The sequence below is a fragment of the Cygnus olor genome, chromosome 6 (assembly GCF_009769625.2).
Source record: "Cygnus olor isolate bCygOlo1 chromosome 6, bCygOlo1.pri.v2, whole genome shotgun sequence".
Taxonomy (NCBI): domain Eukaryota; kingdom Metazoa; phylum Chordata; class Aves; order Anseriformes; family Anatidae; genus Cygnus; species Cygnus olor.
This window is the reverse complement of record NC_049174.1, coordinates 16231395-16247716: the sequence shown is the minus strand read 5'-3', so window position 1 is coordinate 16247716 and position 16322 is coordinate 16231395. Positions and strand designations below refer to the sequence as shown.

Genomic DNA, 16322 nt, shown 5'->3' with positions numbered 1-16322 from the left:
ATTAGAAAGGCTCATCATAGTGCCAGGCCTTGGAAAGCATACACTCAAAAGAACAGGCAAGAAAAAAAAGAAGCAAAGGGAGCACACACCTAGGGTAGAGACTACAGCCTCACAAACATCTCTTCCTGCCTCATTTTCAACATGGCAGGTGTATTCTCCTGCATCCTCTTTGGTGCTGTCAAGGATCTCCAGGATGCAGGATTTCTCTGTGGTGGTGATGCTACACTTCTGAGACTGAGCGAGTGTGTGGCCATTCTTCTTCCATGTCACAGAAATGGGCAAGCTGCCTGTGTAAGTGCCCTCCAGGATGATGGACTTGCCAGGTTCCACATACTGATCACTCAGTTTCTTCACAAAGACAGCTGGCTCTAATGAAGGGTAAGAAGTCACAAATGTTGAGCACAGCAGTACAAATGGAGGGAAGGAAACAACATTTTAGGGTAAATATAGAGATGCAATTTTTACAAACCTTTTACTGTAAGGTGTGTCGTACAATTTGCCCTGCCAGCTTCATTAGTCACTAGACAAGTGTACTCTCCACTTTGGAGAGGGGTTACATCAAATAACTCAAGCTCCACAATGGAGTCCTCCAAGTAGATATTACATTTGTCCCCTGGCACAAGCTCATTGGCCCCTCTAAACCAGTTCACCTTAAAAGGAGGGGTTCCTCTGATAACACCTTTAAAAGTTATGCTTGTGCCTGGCAAAACATCCAAAGGTTCAGGTGTTCTCTCAAAAGAAGGTGGTTCTAAACACACAAGAGAAAAGGAGAGATAAGACAGACTAATACAGCGTATCCCTGGCATTTCCACACACCTACCAAAGATAAAGAACAAAGCCTTTACTTTCTAGTCAATACATTTTCCTCAGTATACTTACAAAAGGCCACAGGAAATTTCAAGAGGAAAAGAGAAAAGAGTAGCTCAGAGAGGTTGCTGACCATCATATACTGACCTTGTACAGTCAATACAGCACTGCATTCATCTGAACCAGCTATGTTGGTAGCTTTGCAGGTATAAGTTCCAGTATCTGAGTTGCTCAGTGAATTCACTTCTAAAATACATAGGTTATCCGAAAAGGTGATATGATGTTTTTCCCCACTAACTAACTTAAGTCCATTCTGGAACCAGGCAATAGAAATAGGAGGTGAACCCGACACTTTGCATTCCAGCAGTGCTGAGGAACCCAGGACACCAGGTGTTTCCTTTAGTTTTCTTGTGAAAGAAGGAGGAATGATTCGATCTGCATAAGAAAATATAATACATCCATTGTTAGAGAGAAAAGGAGTAAATGAATGGAAGGAAGAAAAGAGAACATGGCCAAAAGAAAGTTTTGATAAAAGATGAAGACAAACTACCCAACCAACCTAAAACATCAACTGATGCTGTGCAACTGCTTTTGCCCACGTCGTTCTGCACTGCAAAAGTGTACAATCCACCATCTTCCTTCTCTGCATCCATAATTTTAAGCGTAGATACTTTGTTGAGGAAAGTAATTCTGTATTTTTGGCTGCTGGTCAGCTCTTTGCCGTCTTTAAACCACCCAGTAGAAAGCTCTGGTGTGCCTGCCACTTTGCACTCCAAAGTACAGGCATCTCCTATAGTAACCCTCATTGGTTCTGCCTTCTCTACAATGACTGCAGGCTCTGGAAGGAGAGACAAGTAACATGTATGGTGAAAACTGGATTTGATTAGTACTAGCTATAAGTATTATTGCATTATAAGATGGGGCTTATACATTTGATACTAAGGATATCTCAGTTCATTGGGTTTGGGAATTTTTTCAGGTCTGCTTTTTCCACCCTTTATTCCACCCTAATCTGGAGATTTCAGATGCTCTCCAAAATAAAGTAAAAATATTTTGGAACTCCTAGGAGTGAAATACACCTATCTGTCCTCTTCCAAGCAGGCATGAGCAGAAGATGTGACTGTGAATACAGTCAACTGAATTCCATCATAATGTAAAGGCCTGTATTTTTTTTTTCACTACTATCCCTACACAACTGGAAAAAAAGAAACCCAAATAAGATTTAATGGAGACACAACGATTCTCTGTTTTGACTATTTGAAGTCAGGGCTATAAGCAAAGCATGCAGCTGATATTAAATTAACAAGTTACTAACTTAAAATATATATATATATCTTTTTATGAATTTATGCTTTTTACCAACCTAGAATAGTTAAGGTAGCCATGCACTCGCGACTTCCAGCATCATTTCTGATCTGACAGATATATTTTCCAGCACTGCTTGTCTCTGTGTGTACAAGTTGTAAAGTTGCAGTATTTTCCATAAATGTGATCTTTGTGTTTTCACTTTCTCTAATAACTTCCTCCTTGTCTTTAAGCCACTGTACAAAAATTGGCTGTGTGCCTTCCACTCTTGCTTGTAACTCTACTGATTCGCCAACCACAACAGTCACGCTGTTTATTTTTGTCAGAAATTTTGGTGGTTCTGGATAAGAAACATGCAGTTGTAGTAAATACTTATGGTATCCATGTAAAAGAAGAGCAATACAGTGCCACTGGGAGCACTAAAGAAGGCATATGTGCCAATACCTTACCTTTCAGCTTAACAGTGCAAAAACAAGTGTCACTTCCTACGTCGTTCTGAGCTTTGCACTGATATTCACCAACATCTGCAGCTTCAACGTTAAGAATGTGAATGCTTGTTTGGTAGTTTTTGGCTGTAACCTTATACTTCTTACTACTGCGGATTTGTCTCCTGTCTTTGTACCAGGTAACGTCAAATGGTGGTGTTCCTGAAATCTCACATTCCAGACTAACCTCAGTTCCTCGGAGCATGTCTACCGGAGAGGGCTTCCTGCTAAAGACAGGAGGTTCTACCAAGGGAAGAAAGGAGCATTTTTAGAAAAGAGACTGAAGGTATTTGACCAACAGTTTACTGATATCAGCTTTTCCACAACAAGATTGCTGGGAAAACTAACTGAACGGGACATGATTTTCCTCATTTTCTGCGCACATCATGAAATGATCTAACAGGCAGGCGAGCATTCAGAGCTCTGAGCTCCTCTGTATAAAAGGTAAACAGAAGGGTGACCCTTGATAGACAGGATATAGGTCCCATTTAGCTGTCAGTAGTCTCAAATGCAGGGTGTAAATCTGACACTGATCAGTTTGGGTCTGTTATTTTACTTCTTATTTTGGCTTCATGGTATATCAGATCTACCTGTCTTGGACCCTGCAATCATAGAGCTGGGGAACACCTAGCCTAGGACATGTTTGTATTAACAACAACAACTGCCTTGTACAGACCATGGCAGAGGAGGTAAGGGGTCATCAAAAAACAAACAGAATGTGAAGAAAAAGACATTCCCTTAAATAAGGAATTAATTTCATGTTCCTATGGATTTCCAAGGAAGAAAACCACACACGCACAAAAAAAAAAAAAGAAAAAGATGTAACTGGAGAACAAGAGAACAGCTGACCTTTCACTGTGACTTTGGTGCTGCAACTGGCCTTGCCAGCAGGGTTGTGAGCTTCACAGATATAGTCACCACTCTCATCAGTACTGAGATGATTCATTTCAAGCACAGCCACAGAGTCGATGAACGAGGTCCGGAATTTTTCACTGGCAATAATTTCATGGTCATTTCTGAACCACACTATTTTCATTTCTGGAGAACCACTTACTTTGCACTCAAGTCGGGCTGAATCGCCCTGCTTGACTACTCTTGCTGTCTCTAGCTTCTTAGCAAACTTGGGTGGTTCTAAAAAACCAGAAAAGTGGTGTCAGAAGGTCTGAATTAATACTGGAAAGGAAAGAGGAGGGAAAAGAGCAAAACAAACAAGAGTTGGTTGCAAACACAGGGCAGAGAATTCACTTGACAGGGTATCAGAGATCACTAAGGTGGGCTTGTTAGAAAGGAAAGAAAACAAATAGATGAAAAGACTGCAAAACAACTAGAAAGTGTGCACACCTGTTACCATCAACATTGTAGTGCAAGAGTCACTGCCAACATCATTTGAAACATGGCAAGTGTAGTGCCCACTCCTAGAAGCATCCACTGAATAGAGGGTTAAGAACACAGTTGACCCTTCAATCCCAATGAAACAAGTTGGACCAGATACAAGTTCTAAGTCCTCTTTGAACCACTTTACTGTAAATGGCAGCGTTCCTTTTAGTGTGGCCTTAAACTCCACCGTGGAATCTGGGATGGCTTGCTGGCTTTCAGGTTTTAGTAAGAAGCTTGGAGGCTCTGCAGTTTTTAAGAAAAAGAAATATTCAGTTAAATCAGGAATGTCTAAGAATGAAGAAAGTTAGTGAGGCAAGCAGAGGCACTGAATGCATAAGAAGTTAAAGATCCACAGTAAGAAAAGGGAGACCAAGTTTTCAGCATTAGTATTAAGAAGTATAAGAGTGTTATGTTAGCACAAGATACAATATATTCTCCCAGCATTCATCTCCAGTAAGAAGTAGCAAAGAGTTTCAAACCTTTCACTGTCAGGACAGCACTGCAAGAGTCATTTCCGGCAATGTTAGAGATATTGCATGTGTAATTTGCACTGTCTGACAGCTCTAGATTAGCAATCTCGAGTGACATGGTGTTCTCATGGCACAGGCTTCTATATTTTGCACTGTCAGTTATCTCCTTTCCATCCTTAAACCATTTTGCAGTAATGGGAAGTGATCCAGAGACTTTGCACTCCATTCTGATAGAAGATCCCAGAACAGTATCCTTTTTGGTTAGCCTTTTGATAAATGTGGGTGGAATTGATTGATCTGCCCAACACAAAACATGGCAAAAACATAACGGTTACCTTATTGCTTATCTTTCAGAAACTTTTCTTATTTTTAGTTGTTTCTTTGTTTTGTTTGTTAGTTTGTTTTTAATCCCTCCCTGCTGGATTCATGAATTTGCCAAATACAAACCTAACACAGTCAGGACAGCTTCGCAGGTGCTACTTCCAAAGTCATTTTCAACCTTAAAACTGTATGTACCACTATCCTCCTTTGATACAGGTTCAATCCTGAAACTGGCCACATTGTTTTCAAAGCTCATTGTGTAGTATCTACTGGGCAGAAGCTGTTTGCCGTCTTTGTACCATCTTATTCGGAGTTCTGGTGTCCCCTCCACAGTACACTCCAAAGTTACGGGGTCTCTTTCAGTTACTTTAAGTGATTTAGCCTTTTCTGTGATCCGTGCAGGCTCTGGGGTACAAAGTGTATAAAAATGGTTGTTAGCTACAGAGAGGTGACTGACTTCCAAAGCACTCATCCAGGATGAGCTTGAAGGGGCACAACTTCTACACACCTTGCACAAAAAGCAAAGCAAAGCACTTCTCCACTCCAGACTCGTTCTTTGCCTGGCAGGTGTATCTCCCTCTGTGGCTGAGGTCAACATTGGTAAGTTTCAGTGTAGCCACATTGTTCTCAAAGGTAATATGGTGGTAATCATCATCTTCCAGTATTTTCTCATCTTTTATCCATGACACAGATAAGGGTTGAGCACCTGCTACAATGCACTGGAAGAACGCGGTGCCTTTCAAAATGCTAGTGACATTCTCCAGCTTCTTGACAAAAGATGGTGGTTCTGTGGTGTGAGGTTTTTTTGTTTAGAAGAGAAGTCATGGAAAGGGAAGAGGGAAAAGAGATCATATAAGGTCATCCTAGTCACTACATTTCATCTGGGGGATACAATGTTTGGGGTACATTTCTTAGTGACTGACCTTTCAAGCTGAGCCTTGTACTACAAGAACAACTCCCACCTTCATTTGATATAATGCATTGATATTCACCAACATCTGAGACATCACAGTTGGTCACATTAAGGGTAAATATTGATTCTTTGGTGGAGATGGCATATTTCTTGCTGCTGAACATCTCCTTATTGTTCTTCAGCCACTTCACCTCAAATGGAGGAGTACCAGTCACCTCACACTCGAGTGTGGCCTCCAATCCCTTTACTACCTCGGTAGGTCTCAACTCCCGAACAAATGTTGGAGGCTCTACAAAGAAGAATAAGGGAAAAGTAGATAGTAACCTTGATGGTTATTAGGAAGAAGAGGTCTCCTTTATTCCATCACCCCAACTACATGGCATAGCTGGGTGGTGACAAATGTTCAAGACCAACCTTTTACTTTCAACTCGATGCTGCAGCTCTCACTACCTGCATCATTGTGGGCTTCACAGACATAAATACCACTATCCGATACTCTGGCTTGAGTGACTTTCAAAGTGGCTAGACCATCTATGAAAGAGATGCCATACTTAGCTCCATCAGTCACTTCATTCCCATCAAGGTACCACGTGACATGGATCTCTGGTGTGCCTACTATCTGGCACTCAAAAGTGGTGGACTGTCCTTCACGCAAAGCTACTACAGGAGTAGGCATCTGAACAAACCTTGGAGGCTCTAGAAGATAGAAGAAAAGGTGAGGCTTTATAATATTCATGGTAGTTTGTGGAAATAGAAGCATTTCCTACCTCCTCCCCCCAGATTTCACAGAAAAATCAGAAACACGACAATGAGAAGAACACTGGGCTTCACACCTTTTACAAACAGAGCTGCTTTGCAAGTGGCAGTCCCCACATCATTGCTTATCTGACAAGTGTAGTTCCCGGAGTCAGACATCCTTGCTGAGAAGAGCTCCAGCACACTAGATGTGTCATCCTTCCAAACAGAGCGATTGGCTCCAGAAAGGAGCTCTTGGCTGTCTTTAAACCACTTTATCTGCAGAGGAGTAGAGCCTTTCACCATTGCTTTGAACTGAACCCTAGCATGGGGCACAACCTCTTGGGACTGGGGCTTTTCCACAAAATATGGTGGTTCTATAACATGTTAAAAAGAAGAAAGAGGATTACTCAAGGATAGGTGAATTCCCAAATTATGAATAAGCAACCTAACACAAGAGAAGAAGAAGAATTTCAAACCTTTGACTGTTAAGAACCCACTGCATTGGTTGCTTCCTGCCTTATTTGTTGCTTCACAGGTGTAAGAGCCACTGTCTGTGCCTTCCAGTTTATTGATTTCCAGAAAGGCGGTGTTATCATGGAAAGAGTATTTGTGCTTTTCACTTGTTGTTATTTCTTGGCCATCCTTGTACCACTGGATACTTATAGGATGTGAACCAGCCACTATGCATTCCAGGTGAACAAAAGACCCCTTAATGCTGTCCATTTTCTTGAGCTTTTTGGTGAACTTAGGTGGTATAATGAGATCTATCCAAGACAGAGTAAAAAGACAAAATATGGAATTCAACCATGATTGTAGTAGACGCAAAGTCAGGAGAAGAGATTGTAAGTAAAAACAAATACTAAAAGACAGCTCATACACACCTAGGACATTGATGCTGGCAGAACATCTACTGCTCCCAACATCATTGTGAACCTCAAATACGTACTCCCCACTATCTTTCTTTTCTGCATGGAGCACCTTTAGGACTGAGACGGTATCTGTAACACTGATCTTATATTTTGGGCCTAAAGTCAGTTCCTTGCCATCTTTGAACCATTTGGCTGTAATGTCTTTTGTTCCCGAAAATTTACATTGCAAGGTTGCTGGGTCTCCCTCAGTCACATCTATGGACACAGCCTTGTCCGTGATTGTAGCAGGCTCTGTTTTAAACAGAGATACAGAGAAGAGAGTTAGGGGCATCTGTAAAACCAAACCAAACCAAACCAACCAACCAACCAAAAAAAAACCAAGAGAACTGTCTGAGATCACTGCCAGCACTCAGTGTAGGACCAACCTTTGACAGTCAGCAGAGCAGAGCACCTCTGAATTCCTGCCTCATTTTTAGCTTGACAGAAATATTTTCCATCATGTTTCAGTTCAATAGACCTCACCAGAAGAGTGGCAATGTTGTTCACAAAGGTCATTTTGATATTATTGTCTTCAATCACTTCATCATTGTCTTTCAGCCAGGATACAGTGATGGGCAAAGAGCCTTTAACAGCAGCCTGAAACACGACTGTGCCCCCTCGAAGGGAGCTAATGTTTTCTATCCTCTTCAAAAACTGTGGGGGTTCTAGCAGGAAGAAAGTGGCTAAGTAAGTACAGGTTTGGTACATGACCATGTGGCATGAAACCCACACCAGCATAAGATCATGCTAGTGGCATTCTCCACCTTGCACTAACCTTTCAGTGTGACCTCCGAACTGCAGAGGCAGCTTCCAACATCATTTGTTACTCTACACTGATACTCTCCAACATCAGAAGCATCAAACCTGAAGACATGGAGGCTAATCAAAGATTTCTCAGTGCTTATTCTGTGCTTCTTACTGCTCCGCACAGGCTTATCATCCTTCACCCAAAACACTTCAAAGGGAGGTGTGCCAAGCACCTCACACTCCAAAACCACATCAGAATCCTTCAAGACTTCCATGGATTGAAACTCCTTGCTAAAATAAGGTGACTCTACAGTGCAAAAGAGAGAGTGTAGTTTGCATTAATCACACTTTGGAAGCCTGGAAAGTTGCACTGAGTTTAAAGAGAAAAACTGGTTGAGTGGTTGGATGTCACACACACCTTTGATCGTAACAACACTACTGCAAATATCTTTCCCAGCATCATTTTTGGCCTCACAAATATATTCGCCACTGTCTTCAGTCTCAACTTCTGAAAGATGAAGTATTGCCAAAGATTTTGTAAAAGACATCCTGTGTTTGTCACTCTCTTTCAGTTTCCTGTCATCCTTGAACCACGTGATTTTAATCTCAGGAGTGCCAGTGACTTTACAGGTCAGCTCAGCATATCCACCTTTCTTGACCAGGTGAGTTGGCTCTAGCTTCTCCTTGAAGGCAGCAGGTTCTGTGGATTTAAGAAAAGCTTTCAGTATCAACAAGGCAGCAAAAAGTGCCACTGGGTCAATCCAGTAGCTGAAAGTTAAAAAGAGAGTAAGAATGCAAACCTTTTACAAACAAGTTTGCACTGCATGTTACTGAACCAGCTACATTGGAGACTTTGCAGATATATTTTCCCGAGTCATTTGGTTTGACTGCGTAAAGCTCCAAGTAACTTGCTAGTGCCTCTGTCATAATATAGCAGGCTCCTCCTGTCACCAGCTCAGTATCACCTTTAAACCATTTCACTGTCAGTGGTGTTGTGCCTTTAAATGTGCCCTTGAAACGTACAGTTGATGCTGGCAGCACATCTTGAGACTCCGGTTCTACAATGAAGCTGGGTGGTTCTAGATTGCATTGAAAGGAAACAATTGCCAAGAATAAGACACACAGCTTGCACTGTGGGGAAGAAAAGTATTATCACAAGAAAATAATAAATAAAAAAAAAGCAAGAATTTTGAAACATTGCCAAACCTTTTATAAACAAAGTACTACTGCTGTCCTTGCTACCAGCAGAGTTTGTGGCTCTGCAAATGTAAACTCCAGCATCACTTGCATCTAGGTGTTTTATTTCCAAAGATGCAGAGCCTTCTGCAAAGTGTATTGTGTACTTGGCACTTGAAGTGATTTCAGTGTCCTGCTTAAACCAAGAGACGGTCATTGGAAGAGAGCCAGAAATTTTGCAGTCTAGATGGCATGAGGTGTTAATGATGCTGTCAATATTCTTCAGTGGTTTGGTAAAGAAGGGAGGGAGAGTGCGATCTGTTGGGTATGAAAAAAAATTAAATAAACCAACACATGAGCAAAAGAGAATACAGTTCTGCTTCTGGCTCTGCTGGGCTCAGAGCAGAATAACAGGCCTCTTTGCCAAGGGTCAGTACTGACCTAGCACCGTAAAGCTGGTAGTAAAAGAGCTGGTCCCCACATCATTTGATATCTCAAAGGTGTACTCTCCACTGTCCTGCATTTCAGTGGCATAAAACTTGAGCTGGGCAATGTTATTTTTAAAGCTGATCCTGTATTTTTTGCTGGCAGGTAGTAGCCTTCCATCTTTGAACCATTTGGTTTTCAACTCTGGAGTGCCTGTGACAGTGTACTCCAAAATGGCTGGATCCCCTGCTGTCACCTGAATCACTTCAGATTTTTCAATGATTTTGGCAGGTTCTACAACAGAATTAAACAATCAGTGTTAAGAACAAAAGTAAATTGCTCTTCTTAGGTGGGAGACAATGCAGAAGTCGCAGCACTCCTCCACTGACCTTTAACTGCTAGTTCACCAAAGCAAGACTGACTTCCTGCATCGTTCTCAGCTACACAGGTGTATTTACCACCAGAGCTCAGCTGGACACCAGTAATTTGCAGTGTTGCTAGCCCATGTTCAAATGTCACTCTCACTTTGTTATCATCTTGAATAATGTCTTTGCCTTTCATCCACATCACAGAAATAGGTTCTGACCCTTTCACCACAGCTTGTAACGTAATATTGTCTCCAGCCAGAGCTGTCACATTTTCGATTTTTTTAACGAAAGATGGTGGTTCTAGTTCAAAGAAAAAAGACATAAAGAAATATGCATCTGCTATGACACCTTTTCATGAAATCTAATGCTCAAAGATAGTTTTATGAGACAATGTACACAGTACATGGCACAATTCAGCTAAAGAGCAGGAAAAGGGAAGAGCTGCATTATCCAGCTTAAAGAGTAATGCTTTTAAGCATAAGAGTAATACTCCTTTAAGCCCAATGTTCTTCAAATTAATGGGTTTAATGCCAGGTAAGAGTTAAGATATATACAATTTTTTTAAGAGAAGAAGATACCCTCCATCCCCAACCACCCTAGCTACGCAGAAATTCAGAGAAAATACATTATAAGAAATAAGAGGTTCCCTGCAGTAAGTGGAGTGTTCTCTCTCCCACTGACCTTTCAAGATGTATGTTGCACTGCAAATGCACTTTCCAACTTCGTTAGCTATCACACACTCATATTCACCAACATCCGCACTATTAAATGATGACACCTCCAGGGAAATAACAGCTTTCTGAGAGGTCAGCCTGTATTTTTTACTACTGCGAATCTGTTTCTTGTCTTTGTACCAACTAATCTCAAATGGTCCAGTGCCAGCAACCTCACACTGAAGAACGGCGTTTGTTCCCTTCACTACCTCTGCTGGTTCGAGTGTTCGGATGAAAGATGGAGGCTCTATAAAAGCAGCAAGAAAGAATTAATTGCCCAGGAAAAAAAAAAAAAAAAAGAAGCTTTTTCCTCAAGTGTGTGACTGGCAGTAAGTAGCAGGAAGAACAGACCTTTGACAACTACTTCTGTGGTGCAGCTGTCACTTCCAACCTCATTTACAGCTTCACATGAGTAGCTTCCACTGTCATCAACTTTCATCTCCAAAATATCTAACACAGCCACAGAATTGATAAAAGACATCTTGTGTGTGTTGGTTTCACGGATTTCCTTATTGTCCTTGAACCAAGTAACTTGGATTTCAGGAGACCCTTTGACTTTGCATTGAAGGCGTGCAGAGTCACCTGGGGTCAGTAAGTAAGACGGATCGACCTTCTTCACAAAAGATGGTGGTTCTAAAAATGGGAAGAAAACAGAAGAAAAGCAAAAAAGGGAAGGGAAGGGAAGGGAAGGGAAGGGAAGGGAAGGGAAGGGAAGGGAAGGGAAGGGAAGGGAAGGGAAGGGAAGGGAAGGGAAGGGAAGGGAAGGGAAGGGAAGGGAAGGGAAGGGAAGGGAAGAGAGCGAGTAGAGAAGAAGAAAATGGAAAAGGGGAAAAAGAAGAGGGAAAGTAAAGCAGTCTGAAATACAAAGCCTTAAAGACATTGGTTCCTAGTGAAAGAACAAAACATGACTTTAGAAAAGATCAGCATAATATTTGCTGAGCTGCAGTTCTTGTGGTCTCTCTTGCCCTCTCCCACCATCTCTCCCCTACATGCAGGAGTGACTCTTGGATGTGGCTAACAAAAGAAATATTGAAGCAATACACAGTGCTTTGGAAGACAGTTGGGTAAAAAGCAAGAGGTGAATGGAGCAAGAAAGATTTCAGAAGACTTCACAGTGTGATTTCACCCCAGAGAAGACTTCACCTGCAAAACAAAAAAGCAGAAACCGAAGAAGAGCAAAGGTAAACAGTACCTAGGACAATCTTACCTCGGACTGTGACACTGGCAGAAGAGGAGCTGCTTCCTGCCTCATTTGAGACAGTGCATACGTAATGGCCCGAATCCTTGAGTTTAGCCAGAGGAATCTCAAGCGAGGCTATTTTGTCTTCAAAGTAAATCTTATAATCTTTGCCTGGAGGGATTTTGTTTCCATCTTTTGTCCATCCTACTGTTACTTTCCTGTCTTCATCTACCTGGCATTCAAGATGTATTTTTTTATTGACTGCTGACTGCACTGACTGCAAAACTTTAATAAAGTGGGGCTTGTCTATAATGACCATTTCAGCCTGGCAAACGTCAGCCCCAAACTTGTTGGAAGCTTTGCAAGTATAAACCCCTCTGTCACTGGTGGTGAGAAGGGAAATTTCTAAGACATGCTTATTTTCCACTTTGGAGATCTTGTGGTGGTCCGAAGGTGAAATGGTCGTGCCATCTTTCTGCCAGGCGACGTCAATGACTGGAGTGCCCGAAACAGTACACAGGAACTTGGCGCTTTTGCCCACAAAAGTGGTGATAGATTCGGGTCTGGTAAGAAATGTTGGTGGAAGTGCTTCTGCAAAATAAAGGGGTTCATTGTTATCTGGAGGTGGAGAATAGAGCTTATGCTGTTTCTCCAAGTTTCCCAAGGACAGAGAGCAGGAGGGGGCAGTTTGTTTTTAGACACTCTTAAGCAAAAGAGGCCAGAGCAGTGAAGGAGAAAAGAGATGTTAAAGATTATGAATTTTGGCTTTTTGTTTTGTACTTCTTGGGTCTGTATATTGCTCTAGAGCTTGAAGGCATTTTGACTCTGGAACAATGTACAAACCAAAGGAAAATAAAGCAAACGACAGAATTTCCTTTCCCAAGAGTGACATGTTTGTGCATGATTCCCTTAAGATAGACAAGTTTGCATATGTTGCACAGTTTGAGTACCCTTCTTTAGTCTCTAGCATCTGGCATTTAGCAAAGACTACATAAAGACTCTTCCCACAGAAAGAAGAATAGGAATAATAAAAAAAAATGCACCCACAAAGGTCCACAAGATATTTAAAAGAAAAAAAAAAAGGAAGAAAAAAAGGAAGATAATTGCATAGTTATCAATAGACAAAAAAAAAAAAGTTTTGTAAAATGAAATACTTTTGAACTGTCTTTTGTTTGTTTAAGATGATCTATTCCCCCATCACACAGAGTTTCCTCTGGCACACAGATGTTTAGGTAAGCATCGCCACACAGCCTGCCTCACAAGTATAGCTGAAGAATAACTGTAAGATTGTAGGGTAATTGCCCAGTGATTACTACACCAAATAAATCAGATATAAAACTGCACATTTGCTTGTTGTCTGGAAGTACAATAAACTCTCTTCAAGAATGTTTTCACAAAGCAATCCCATTCTGTAGACAACATAGTTCTTCCCAGTCTCTTTTCCCATTTTTCTTCCCTCCTGAAACTTTTCATACTAGGTACAAAAAAAAACACCTAAAAGCAGCATTTTCAAAAGTTATTTCTTCTCTGTGCTTGTACTCATCAAAATTAGGTATGGATTATGTATAACAATGACAATCAATAGCACTACCACAAATGTTTGTAGGTACCCCACAGAAAGCATTACAATATACCAAGACATTTTTTCAAGAAGTGCTTTTGACTTTGTACTTACCAGTTACCGTTAAAAGGGCTGTAGAGCTTACACTGCCATGCTGGTTGGAAGCCTTACAGCTATACTCTCCATAGTCAACAACCTGAGGCCTCGGAATCTCCAGTGTAGAAAGGTAGTTGGAGGTGTGAATGGAATATTTGTCCCCATCATATATCTCTCGGCCAGCTTTGTACCACTGGAATCTGACATTGGGAGCAGTCTCTACCTCACAGGTAAACTTGGCCACGTGGTTTACGGCCACCTCCAGAGATTCAAGCCTTCTTCTCAGGATTGGTGCAACTGAAATCAGAAGCAGAGAGTAATTCAAAGCCATGCATACTGGCATTCTAGAAAGTAACAGTGAAGTGACTAACTGAAACAAAACAGATTATTTATTTGCAATCCACATTAAGTGATTGTAAAGGAAAAAAAACTGTGGACAGACAGTGTCATGGTGCATAATGACATCAGAAAACACAGTGGTGAAACTGGAAAACTGTTTAATAGCAATGTGGTAATATTGCAATATTAACATATACACACTATCTTAGAGCTGTGAGAAATGGTGGTGTGGTTAAGAAATTGTGCTGAAACAGTGTAATGACTCTGAAGACTGGATGCAGCAGTGAGAAAAGTGGCAAGTATAGCTGAACTTCATCATGGGATGAAGCAGTCAGGACTGCAGTATATCTTGTCCTGATCTTGCTTGTGTGATGCAGGAGTAAGAGACTGCAATGTGGTAAAAGGAGACCATAAATGCAGAGAGAAAGGGGATCCTGTCATTAGTGTTGTGATTATATTAGTATTGTATCTGTATCCAGATAGACAGAGTAGGGCAGTTTCATTAGTACAACAGTGTATTAGAAAGGCAGAATTTTATCCCCATTATCCAACCTCTTTTAACAACTGTGACTTTTGCTGTTGTTGCTCTTTTTCCACCTTGATTCAGTGCCTCACATGTGTATTCTCCTTGGTGGATGTCCCCACACACTTGGCTGATTACTAGTGTGTATGTGTCTTGATCCTGCAAACACTTGAATTTGTTGCCTGAAGACACCAGTTTACCCTCAAAGTACCAATTCACCTCTCTGACATTTGTTATGACAGACACTAGATTGACACTCTCCCCTTCTTCCACAGTAGTGTCGACCAGTTTGCTGCATATAATAGGGTAATTCTCTTTGCCCAGCTCATCCTCTAGACTCCCACCTTTATTTTCCAGACCCCCTCTGCCCTCTTGCTCACGTATTTCTTCCCTTTTCTCCTTCCTTTTTAGTATTTCTGTGGGTTTCTCAACAGGAACACCTGCATAGACTACGTCAGCAGTGGCTGCAGCTGCCCCTACATCCTTGATTTGACCATGTTCAGTCACAGTATTGATTACTTTTGCATGCAAAGGCTGCTCCAGGGGTATTTCTGCCTCCATAGTTCTCTCAGCCTGCTGGGGCTCCAACTCAGAGGTTTCATCACAGGATTTTCCTGAGTTAAGTGAATGGGGATGGACTGGGAATGCTTTGGATTTTTCATCTGTTAAGAGATGTTTTTCTTCATAAATAAGAGAATAGAAAGCCTCCTTCAAGACTTTTTTCTGGTCTGCTGTCTGAATGCTGACTTCTGCCAGGGAGATCGGGACTTCTACGGGAGTGAGTCCTCCTGTGGTCACAACATAGGTGCACAAGGTGTGTTTATGTTCCTTGGTGATTTTTATTGTCTGTACTTCAATGCTTTCTTTATCAGCCAACCATTCTGTAAACAAGACATTTTGCTCACGTACAACTGCAGCTTTTAGTGCATCTCTAATTTGGGACTTTATGTCAAGGCTGCAGCTCTTGGGAACTTGATCAGTGAGTTGGCTCTCTTTGGTAAGGACTTGGCTTGCCTGGAGCTGGTGAGTGTACATTGTTTCACGTGGTTGTCTCTCTACCCTTGGACACTGCCTAAGTGGGCTGGCAAGATCGACGACATGTTCTTCCTCCAATGGCTGTTTTTCTTCTAGCAGTAAGGGAAATCTTATAGCCTGTCCCTCACAAATTCTTGCAGCAAAATCTTCCTCTGCTGTTTCCAGGGCAGAAGTGTTCTCCAAGGGAACAGCTTGACTCCCAGTGCAGGCCAATTCAGAGGGAAATCCGGGTTCAGCCTTTAGCTCACCTTTCATTGCGTGGAAGCCCTCTAGGACTTTTAAGTGGTCACCATCTATGGCACAACTCTCAGTGGTGCTTGACACCTGCAGAAGGGCTTGGGAAACTTCTGTCTCCAGGACAGCCATCTGCTCCTCCTCCTCAGGGATGACTTGCTCTTTGGGCAAGAGCATCTGTGCAGCCACAGTCCCAAGGCAGCCTGGCAGTTGTGTTTCAATTGCTGCTCCAGGCACTGCACCTTGGGAGCCAGTAGGAAGGTTTTGCAGGGACTCTGCCAGAAGTCTGTTGTTCTCTTGTGTTGTGGCTGCCTGGGCCAGCATCTCTTCAACACTCTGCACAGCGAGGCAGGCTAGTGGCAGGTTAGGCAAGATGCCCTCCTTGGGCAGCATGTGCTCCACCTGGCTTACTTGGAGCTGGAAGAAAGCCCCGGGCTCCCTCATGGCCTCAAGACTGAGTGCTTCTTTCACAGTGGGAAGCTCGCTGGCCTCCTCATAGGAGAGGGGGCTTTGGTCCTCTGCCACTGCAGAGTGCTGCAAGGCTGGGCTCTGCCTACACACAGCATGTTCCTCAGGCAGCACAAGGAGCTCAATGGAGCA

At 42.2% G+C, this 16322-nt stretch overlaps 1 protein-coding gene across 1 annotated transcript in view; it reads right to left on the bottom strand.

Annotated features, from left to right (window-relative positions):
- LOC121072380 (titin-like) overlaps positions 1–16322 on the bottom strand; it is a 246198-nt gene that overhangs the window by 178342 nt on the left and 51534 nt on the right. The window contains exons 45-71 of the mRNA XM_040561912.1: positions 13610–13888; positions 11962–12525; positions 11106–11387; positions 10723–11001; positions 10063–10341; positions 9689–9967; positions 9278–9565; positions 8872–9150; positions 8490–8771; positions 8100–8378; positions 7711–7989; positions 7298–7576; positions 6893–7180; positions 6512–6790; positions 6093–6374; positions 5689–5967; positions 5274–5552; positions 4892–5170; positions 4454–4741; positions 3939–4217; positions 3447–3728; positions 2562–2840; positions 2171–2452; positions 1367–1645; positions 955–1242; positions 470–748; positions 90–368 (exon numbers count right to left, since the gene is read on the bottom strand). Of these exons, the coding sequence (XP_040417846.1) occupies positions 90–368; positions 470–748; positions 955–1242; positions 1367–1645; positions 2171–2452; positions 2562–2840; positions 3447–3728; positions 3939–4217; positions 4454–4741; positions 4892–5170; positions 5274–5552; positions 5689–5967; positions 6093–6374; positions 6512–6790; positions 6893–7180; positions 7298–7576; positions 7711–7989; positions 8100–8378; positions 8490–8771; positions 8872–9150; positions 9278–9565; positions 9689–9967; positions 10063–10341; positions 10723–11001; positions 11106–11387; positions 11962–12525; positions 13610–13888 (7869 nt within the window). The remainder of the gene's footprint in view (positions 1–89; positions 369–469; positions 749–954; positions 1243–1366; positions 1646–2170; positions 2453–2561; positions 2841–3446; positions 3729–3938; positions 4218–4453; positions 4742–4891; positions 5171–5273; positions 5553–5688; positions 5968–6092; positions 6375–6511; positions 6791–6892; positions 7181–7297; positions 7577–7710; positions 7990–8099; positions 8379–8489; positions 8772–8871; positions 9151–9277; positions 9566–9688; positions 9968–10062; positions 10342–10722; positions 11002–11105; positions 11388–11961; positions 12526–13609; positions 13889–16322) is intronic.